The 10,331-nt window shown below is 46.4% G+C and overlaps 1 protein-coding gene across 2 annotated transcripts in view; it reads right to left on the reverse strand.

The window, feature by feature from the left end:
* LOC123517447 (pro-resilin-like) overlaps window positions 1-7,638 on the reverse strand; it is a 30,032-nt gene extending 22,394 nt beyond the window's left edge. The window contains exon 1 of one of the 2 annotated variants that reach the window (XM_045277498.1): window positions 7,497-7,638. In XM_045277498.1, the coding sequence (XP_045133433.1) occupies window positions 7,497-7,502 (6 nt within the window). In that variant the 5' untranslated portion in view covers window positions 7,503-7,638. The other variant, XM_045277499.1, reaches the window with a different exon arrangement.
* Window positions 7,639-10,331: the final 2,693 nt, after the last annotated feature.

A 10,331-nucleotide genomic window follows, 5' to 3' on the forward strand; every position in this document is an offset into this window, starting at 1 on the left:
GAAGAGAAAGAGAGAAATAGAAAAGGCAAAAAAAAAAAAAAACGTAATCCTGCATTTATGCCTCATCAAAAACGCTGCCTCAAGTAAACAGAAGGAACATAACTGTCCTGAAGAGTTAATGAATAGAAATAACTTAGAACGGACAGCAGCAGATGTGTTGGCCCTCACGAAACTATTATATGCTTTGCCACACTATCGAGATAAGATAATATAGAAAAATAAAGGATAAAACGCTAAAAAATTATAATATGAACTTTTGGATCCCGTTACCAGAGAGAGAGAGAGAGAGAGAGAGAGAGAGAGAGAGAGAGAGCGCATATTTTACCATTCTCCCAAATCATAACCTCTGCCTTCTCGCCCTCGTGTAGTGTGGCAATGTACAGACACACGTACGGTATTATTTGGCACGGCACGGGAAATGTTTCTGCTGACGATGACGAGACGAGGAGACGAAGAGACGAGACCAATAGCAACTGCCGATAGACGTGTGTGTGTGTGTGTGTGTGTGTGTGTGTGTGTGTGTGCGATCGGGGTCAGATGAAAGCCGAGGAGGGAGACGCCACATCCTTGTTTCACCACTACCGCTGCCGCACCCCAGGACCTCTCTCTCTCTCTCTCTCTCTCTCTCTCTCTCTCTCTCTCTATTTACCACCATCAAACACCTCGGAGGCAACAGAAAGAAAAAGGAAAGAATTTACAAAGACGTGTGTGCTTACTCTCAGCTCTCTCTCTCTCTCTCTCTCTCTCTCTCTCTCTCTCTCTCTCTCTCTCTCTCTCTCTCTCTCTCTCTCTCACACACCTTGCCTAACTATCCTTTCCTTATCCTACCCTCTCTCCTCCTTTCCTTGCCTGTCCCTTTCCTGCGAGAGGGGAAGAGGAGCAAGATAGGTCAGGGCGGAAAAAGTCGGCCACAGGAGCTCAATAGGGAATCCGATCCTAGTGTTGGCGGATTCTGTGACACATTGGATACGCCGTGATAAATTAATCCTTATAATACACTGACCTCACTTATCCGTCCACCAATTCTAATCCAGAGCCTCACACACTTGCACACGCGCACTCCAGACCACTCTAGCTAGCCTCTCTTCCCTCCACTCCCACCTCACTCCTGCCAAGCCCACTGTAGCCTAGTTCAAGTCAGGTCCAGCCAAGTCCAGTCCAGCCTGTCCATCTCCTCCTTCTTCTCCTCCTCCTCCTCCTCCTCCTCTTCTTCTTCCTCCTCCTCCTCCTTGTTATATTCATCGGACTCTGGAAGCTCCACTTTCTCTGACATTTGCACTCACACGCTACGCACGCGCACACAAAATACCTAGAAGCATGCATACTTATACATACATACATACATACATACATACATACATACATACATACATACATACATACATACATACATGCATGCTGACATATATACGTACATGCATACTTACATACGTGTTTATGCAGTGACGTGAATACACACACACACACACACACACACACACACACACACGACATTGCGGTAACAATACTAATGCGCATATATTTCAAACCACTTATCAGAGAGAGAGAGAGAGAGAGAGAGAGAGAGAGAGAGAGAGCAGGAACAAGAACAAGAATAGTAGGTGGCGATGCACTTGAAAGAAGGAAGAGAAGAAGAAAGAAGAAAAGAAAAAAAGAAAAGGAGGAAGAGGAGATGGAGAAGGAGGAGGCAGAGGAGGAGGAAGAGGAGGAAGAGGAGGAGGAGGAGGAGGAGGAGGAAGAGGAGGAGGAGGAGGAGTATAGTGGTAGAAGATGGGGGAGGGAGTGGTGGTTGACAAGGGAAAGCTCCTGACTTTAAAGGAGCACCTACCACTCAACTCTTCTCGCACAGTGTAATTATTCCCCGGCACGTAATGCGGACTAAGATCTTGGCCTCCTTGCCTCCTCGCCTCTGCCTCCGTGTGTCTGGCTCGGTTGGTAAAGCAGTGCGTGTGAGAGAAGGAACGGCGGTGGCTGGATGGCTATGAAGGAGGAAGAGAAGACGGAAAATATAAGAGAGAGAGAGAGAGAGAGAGAGAGAGAGAGAGAGAGAGAGCTCAGGTTGTTGGTACACAAGTAACAGCAAGCGTAGTAGATGTAGTAATCAACTTTCACAAGTAATTGAGTGGCAGGTTACTTTATCTCTCTCTCTCTCTCTCTCTCTCTCTCTCTCTCTCTCTCTCTCTCTCTCTCTCTCTCTTATACTTCATCATATACGTAAATCTCGCGAGAAATGAGGAACGGAGCACAAATTCAGGAGAAAGAGAGCAGGAGTTAACTTGTGGAACTAATGACGAGTATATACGTACTTCAAGAGGAGCGGCGTGAGGGAGTGCGTGCATGAGAACACGTGGGGCAGTGTAGCGTGAAGGGAGAGGCCAGGGAAGGGAGTGGCGGGCAGCAGGTAGCGGTACGAGTGGAGATTGAGCGAGGAAGGTAGCGTGAAGGATGCGAACCAGGTGATGGATATGGTTACCTGGATGGGATGTGATTGTCAGCAGAAGTGGAAAGTGGAAAGGAGGGGTGGAAGAGGAAGACTGCAAGGAGGGAAGAGGAGGGAGTGACAGAAGGAATAACATGAAGGAAGAAGTAATGGCTTGCAGTGTCAGACTTTTGTAATATTTTTCTATTTAATGCTGTTAGGATTGAAGCATTTGTGTATGTGTGCTGTGGTAGGCGGCAGGTGGGTGTTTGAGGTGGTGCTGTAGTGGTGAGGTGGTGAGGTGGTGAGGGGGGCGAGCCTCGGCGCCGCACGATCAGAAGGAGCAGTGTGCCGTGTCTCCTGCGGTCGAGGTGGGTGGGAAGAAGGTAAAGAATGACAGCGTCGCCTCAACAACAAAATTACTGTAACGAGCTGGAGTCCCCCGATCCCCCGGCCCGCCCAGCCCTCCGTCCCGCCTCACGGACCGACCATTCATAAAAGAAGAGGCGTGTGGTCATGAGGGCCCCAGGCGTGCAATTGTCCATCCTATTCCGGGCTTTCAACTCACTGCCGGCTCAGTAAGATGACAAACACCCGCGCCTCAGAGATAATAGGAGGAGATAATATCTATGCTAGACTTTCTTTTTCTTCCGAGACTCGATTACTTTCCCTGGAACTGGAGTATCGCTCTCTGTGTTGGTCATGACCGAGAGCCTACGATTTCTACGTCGTCATGGTTCCTTCGGCCTATTCTTTGGAAATTTACATATAAATGATAACATCAGATAAAAGATAAAAGAAATTGTAGACTTCCAGACAGCTCTGTTCTGTGGCCGCTGAAAACAAGACATAAATCACTCTGAAAGAAAATGGACATGAAGGCATACATATTGTTTACAGAGGTGACACACTGGACCGACAAAATATGTCTGTCTTCCTTACGCCACGTTAGAACTTGAAAAAAAGACAGAATGAAAAGTGAGAAAAGTATTTTAAGAACATCGTTAATGTATTTCAATATCTATGTAGGCAGTGTGAGTGATGCAGCCAGTGTTCTGCATCACTGCATGCCCTCACAGCTGTGCGTCACCTCTGCATATTGTAAAAATAGTGGAAGTTATCAAGCCCCTGTTGGATTACTAATATTACTGCTTATTGTCTGACCCGCAGTGCCACAGAGAACATGACCTCTTCGCCTTCACCGTCTTCTTCCTCCTCATCCTCCTCTTCTTCCTCTGCTTAAGTTAGTGCCTTTTAAATTACACGCGCGTGCAGTTTTGCTTTATGTAAGTTATAATGATAAAGTCTGTATCATTTAATAACTTTTCACTCGTGACTTTATAATTTGCCTTACAACATTCCATTAGTGACTTACTCTTGCCTTATCATCATTACATCGCCGACCTTGCGTTCATATAATTATAACTTCTCATCTTCTCTTTCCTTTCACGTGCGTCATGATGAGTGTGTCGCGTCGCGTGCCACTTCGCTTGCCCCGTGTGCAGTTAGCTACGTATCAAGTTTCTCTTACCCGTCGTCAGCACCAGGTGTAGTGTACGTGATAACATTTACATCTCGGCTACTTTCGCTTTCTCCTTCGTGATGGACGGAAAAGGACAACGCAAGCAAGAGGAACAGACAGAAGACGCAACAACGCTAGGAGAGAATAGTGATTGACATACAGAAGGCAAGAAGAGGTAGAGGAAGTTGATCTTGAATGGAAAATAATGGCTTGTAATTCTCTAAAGAAAATATACCTAAAAAAATAAACTAAACTAAACAGTGGGACTTGTGGAATGTAGAAAGTGACCAATAAAAGATAGAGGATAAGGAAGTACAGGAAAACTTAGAATGGATAAAAAATAAAAGCTTGTCAATCTTATCAGAAAGTATGCTAAGAAAAAAGAGAAGACGGAGGAAGAGGAAGAGGAAGAGAAGGAGGAGGAGGAGGAGGAGGAGGAGGAGGAGGAGGAGGAGGAGGAGGAGGAGGAGGAGGAGGAGGAGGAGGAGGAGGAGGAACGGGGGTGGGTAGCGCCGGGGAAAGTTAGATGTAGAAAGTAGTAAAAGAATTCAACAGTAAGTAAGAATGATGTATGAACCGATGCGATGCTAGCTCAGAGGGAAGGACAATGGCGAAGAAAGTGGGAAGCTGAGTGTAATTAGCATCTATGAGAGAGAGAGAGAGAGAGAGAGAGAGAGAGAGAGAGAGAGAGAGAGAGAGATTATTATCAAGTCAGGTAATTATTTTGTGAAAGTGTTAGCTCCAGGTCCGGTAGGTAGGCTAGTGCTAAGGAAGGGGGTGGGAGGAGGAGGAGGAGGAGGAGAAAGAGGAGGAGGAAGAGGAGAAGAAGGAGGAAGAGGTAGAGATAATTACAGGTATAACAAGGGGTCAGGAGATGTAAGTAGTGGTGTGGTGGCAAGATACCTGACAGGTGTGTTAATCGAGAAGGTGTGGCTTTTAGTACGTATGGAGTTTAAAGGGACAGGTGTGACAGGTGAGTAGAAAACAGGTGACGGGTGTGGCTGAGGGCGCGTGTGTGTGTGTGTGTGTGTGTGTGTGTGTGTGTGTGTGTGTGTGTGTGTGCGTGCCTGTGCCTGTGTGTGCTTGTGTGTGCGTGCGTGTGTGAAGGTGGGTGTGGTTCGTGAGGGTGTGATATCCGCTTCTTATTCTTCCGACTCTCTTTTTCCTCCGCGACCCCTGCCCTTCCCTCTCTTCCCTTCCCTCCCCGCCCTTCCTGCTCACCCCGGATGTTCGCCTATGACACACCTTTGCCATCGAACACCTTAATGACACCACTCAGGTTCCACCGATACGTTAGGCTTTCATTTCTCCTTTCTCTACCACGCTATGCTCATTTTTCATTTTTTACTTATTTTCTCCCTCTCTGTTCATGATTATACGATTATACGATTCATGAAGCCTAAACGATACTTTTATCAACTTGGTTTTAATTACTAAGTCGGTATATGCTGCAAGTGCATGCTTTGAGAATTCGACTCGTGTTTCGAATGGTTAACTGGTTTGAGATCATTCTTATGGACGTTATGCATAGGGTCTGTACTCGCTTTCGCTTATGAAAAAGAGTATAACATGTAGATAAAAGCTCGAACTCAACTTATTTTGCGTTTAAACGTTATGGTATCATGTGAAGTATAACATATCACTGACAGAGCGTAACTAATTCTTCTAAGTTATCTGCTGACTTGTGGGAGTGAGGCTGCGCAGAGAGAGGGACGCGGAGGCCAGTGTGTTATCTGGCGGTGAAAAAGTGTGAAGTGTTTGTGTTTCGTGACAGTGTACGACCTTCCGACGCGTTCTGCTGCCCCGCATCGTCATGGGTGAGTGTTCCACGAGTGTTGGTGTTTGTGACGGTGTTGCTAGCGTGTTGGGTGATGGTGCTGATTTCTCTTCTGCAGCGTGGCGTTTAGATGTTTGTGTTGTCGGGGCAAGTGCTTGTTGAGGTGAGGTGAAGTGTGATGATGTCCATGAGCTCTTTGTAGTGATGATGATGATGTTGATGGTGGTGATGGGTGGTAGTGCTGGTGATGGTGCCGAGTTGGGTCAAGCCAGCTGTGTGGGCGGAGCTATTCGGGTACACGAGGGTGGGTGTTCGGGTGTTGGGGGGGAAAGGGGCGGGGGAAGGTCAGTGAGAGTGGAGATGAACCCCACTCGCTACGGAGCCGGCGACCTTAGTTCCGGGTGGATAAAAATACTCTTTCGAGGTTACTGACCCTTACATTTTCTGACGCGTGGCTATTCTGGGCAACATTTCCTGAGGCTACAACTTTTCTCTCTCTCTCTTTAGTTTTTCTGAATGTTGGCACTGTGATGAGGCGGTTAGACAACTTAGGAGCTTTTGTCTAAATTTGGTAAGGCGCTCGGCTCTCACTCCTCTCGCCCGTGTGCCTCCTTGCGTTTTCTTTACCTTTTTTCATGCTTAGTTACTGATTGCCATAATTACCCGACGCAGCTTGAAGGCTGTTTTAGGGAACTTTTAATGGTTCTAATTATCCAGAGTGAGGTCAGCTTTTCTAATTAAGGAGGTAACCAACTTGCTGCTTCTTTCTCGTCCTCGTTTGTGAGTTAAAAAATGCTAATATTAGGCTTGGCATTTTTAAACAGGAGGTGGAGTCAAGGTAAGACAGGTTTGCTTGACAAGGTCTTAGCCTCCTTGTGGTGGAGCTTTCATCTCGTGCTCCAGATAACAATAACAAGGACCGGGAGTGATATTAGCGTGGATGTTAAGACGCTGATGCTGAGAACAAGATGGGACTGTTGGCTTTCTTTGCGTAACTTTCGTCAGATCTCAGCCAGAATTGAACAGCGCTGAAATTGTTATTATTATTATCATCATCATTATTATTATTATTATTGTTATTGTTATTATTATTATTATTATTATTATTATTATTATTATTATTGCTATTGTTATCATCATCATCATCATTAAGGTTTAGATGTCTCTAACTAGAATTGATCTGTCTTAGCGTTACGATTTCTCGTTTATTTACTGCTTTTATTATTATTATTATTATTATTATTATTATTATTATTATTATTATTACTATTATCATTATTATTATTATTATTATTATCATTATTATTATTATTATTATTATTATCATTACTATCATCATTATCATCTTTGTCATAGTTTTCCGCCCCGTGAGATTTTGGATTCCGGTTTAATCCGTGAGTATCTGTGTTTCAGTATCGCACACGAGGCGTCTGGTGCCCCTCGTCACGACGGCACACTGGCTCACTGTCACCTCTGCTTCCAGGGGCACTTTGCTGCGATCAGAGTTCAAGTCTCGACTCCTTGTCACTGAGAGTCAGGCTGCACACTATTAGAGGCACTGGCACTGGGTCTGTTCTGTGTGGCACTGCATGGCGACGAGAAAGATTACTAAAACTTCAATACCATCTTTCTCTGTCTCACTCTTGAGGAGACCAAGTGCTGACAAAACTTCACTGTTCTTGCGGAGGAATCACACAGAGGCTCCTTCGCCGGTGACTTCAAGAGGCAGAGTAAAGTAGTAATCCACAGGGGCGTCGAGAGTAGCTGCGCGACCCTACCTTCATGGTGTGGCACAGTCGCAGCCAGAGGACGACCTACTCGTTCAGACGCTACACCGTAAATGCACACTTTTTGCCCCTAATTTTCCTTATATACCGCAGCAGCCTCTGCCTTTCAAATATGCAAATTAACTTGGTCTAGCCATTTAATTCAGGGATCTCTGACAAGATGTGGAAGTGGGCTAGGATCCCGGATCTTCGAAACAACCAATGGGAGCGTGGCACTCTGAGGAACCAATGGGAAAAGAGAAAGAGCCTTGGCTCCTCCCCCCTCGCGACCGCTGATTGGTGGAGTGGTGGCGCTGGGAGAACTTTTTTCTTGTGGAAACTCTGTCGAGGAGGAATCTGTCTTTAAGAGACGAACGTTTCTTTCTGTTTCGTTCTCTTGGCTCTGCGATATGTAGGTTATAACAATGTCCCTTTCTATTTTTAGAGGTTCAGGATAGCAGGAGGAATGCTCGGTGTTTGTCAATATCCTCCTGGCAGTGATGAACAGTGAAAAGAACACTGAAATGCCCACCAGGCCGGCAAGGTGAGAGTGAGTGCCGCCTGACTCACTGCCACTCTCTCTCTCTCTCTCTCTCTCTCTCTCTCTCTCTCTCTCTCTCTCTCTCTCTCTCTCTCTCTCTCTCTCTCTCATGTTTTGTTTGTATCATTTCTCTCCCATTATATCATCATCTTCATACTTTGTTTTCTGTTGCATGTGTAATATCCTCTCTCTCTCTCTCTCTCTCTCTCTCTCTCTCTCTCTCTCTCTCTCTCTCTCTCTCTCTCTCTCGACCCAGGGCCACGGCGCTGTGAATGAAAGAGAAGTCAGCCACTCTCTCTTCAAGAATGCCACCTGCACCACCACCACCACCACCACCACTACCACCACGCGAGCGCCCCAGGCTGCCAGCGTCTGGGCCCCACTTCGCCGCAGGGGCCTTAGGGGAGAGTTAGCCTGGGCAACAGTTAGCTATAGTCCTCTCACATATGCTCTTGAGACATGTTCCCTGCATTTCCTGGCCTTCAGTTTGCCTTGAATGCCGCTGTGGGTGAATAAAGGAAAAGTTAGTTGTGAGGGATGTCATTTTCTTTCATTGGTTAGGTTATTTGTGTTCGTGTACGTACGTGGTGTTTTTCTTTCGTGAGTATTTGAGTGATATTGACCTGAGTGGTGGTGGTGGTGGTGGTGGTGGTCCCAATCGGTCGAAAGCGCGCGCACACACACACACACACACACACACACAGTAGAGGTAGTGATGGTTTCTCACGAGTTAATATTGAGAAAGAAGGGGGAATGAAAAGAAGTTCATGTGTGTGTGTGTGTGTGTGTGTGTGTGTGTGTGTGTGTGTGTATGGGGGGACTGGTCGAGTGGTTAAGGGATACTTTTTTTTTCTTTTTACGTTGTGATACTCTTACTTTCGCCTCAAGGAACTGTCACCCCCTCTCCCTCCCTACCTACTCCTCCTCCTCCTCCTCCTCCTCCTCCTCCTCCTCCTCCTCCTCCTCCTCCTCCTCCTCCTCCTCCTCTTCCTTCGCCATCGTTCTAGTTCTCCTTTCTCTTCCTTCCATTTTTCATCTATGCATTCCTTCTAAATCTTTCTCTCTCTTCCAGCTGCTGTTACTTCTCTTCCTTTTCTTTTCTCCTCCTCTTTTCTCTCTTGTTCATCTCTCTCTCTCTCTCTCTCTCTCTCTCTCTCTCTCTCTCTCTCTCTCTCTCTCTCTCTCTCAGTCTTCTTCCTCCCGTCCTCTTTTCTCCCTCGTCGCCGCTTCCTGGATAAGTTGTTTTTTGTAGGAGATTCTCGCTTACTTTCATTGCCCGACCGGCCACTGATGATGTTTGAGGCCGAGGGGTTTGCGTCAGCTTACCTACCTACCTACCTACGTACGTACCTACACCGCTACTGACGCTGGTGTGACGTGGTGGTGGTGAATGATCAAGTACGGTTTTCGTGTGTTTCGTTTTATTTAATTGATTTTAATTTCAGAACCGTAATGGCTTGGATGATATGTCGACTGGAGTGCATGGCTTTCTTCTGTGTTTCACTGTTTGATCTGCTGCAGTCTCTGACGAGACCGCCAGACGTTACCCTACGGAACGAGCTCAGAGCTCATTATTTCCGATCTTCGGATAGGCCTGAGACCAGGCACACACACTGGGGCAACAACACTGCTAGGTGAACAGGGCTACACGTGTGTGTGTGTGTGTGTGTGTGTGTGTGTGTGTGTGTGTGTGTGTGTGTGTGTGTGTGTGTGTGTGTGTGTGTGTGTGTGTGTGTGTGTGTGTGTGTGTGTGTGTGTGTGTGTGTGTGTGTGTGTGTGTGTGTGTGTGTGTGTGTGTGTGTGTGTGTGTGTGTGTGTGTGTGTGTGTGTGTGTGTGTGTGTGTGTGTGTGTGTGTGTGTCTGTGTGTGTGTGTGTGTGTGTGTGTGTGTGTGTGTGTGTGTGTGTGTGTCTGTGTGTGCTCGTAATGGTGTTTGGGGAATGGAACGAAAATATTTGGTGGTAAAGGAAGTCCTGAAGTGTGGGAGTGAGAGAAGAGGGGGGAGGGAGGGAGGAAGGAGGAGGTGTGAGGGGTGAGAATGGGGCTGGTAAAAATAGACTGAAGGGAAAATGATTTGGGGACTTATAAAAAGTGAAGGAAAGTGAAAGAAGCCCGAAGAAAGAGAATCACTGGGTTAAGAGTGTTAGTTTGATTGCCGAGAGAGAGAGAGAGAGAGAGAGAGAGAGAGAGAGAGAGAGAGAGAGAGAGAGAGAGAGAGAGTACGAGAATGAGCAAAACACAAAACGTGTCGGCAACGCGAGGGAAAAAAAATAACAAATACATCTTTCAAGGTCACGATTCTTTCTT

Source organism: Portunus trituberculatus, chromosome 42 (genome assembly GCF_017591435.1).
Source record: "Portunus trituberculatus isolate SZX2019 chromosome 42, ASM1759143v1, whole genome shotgun sequence".
NCBI lineage: Eukaryota > Metazoa > Arthropoda > Malacostraca > Decapoda > Portunidae > Portunus > Portunus trituberculatus.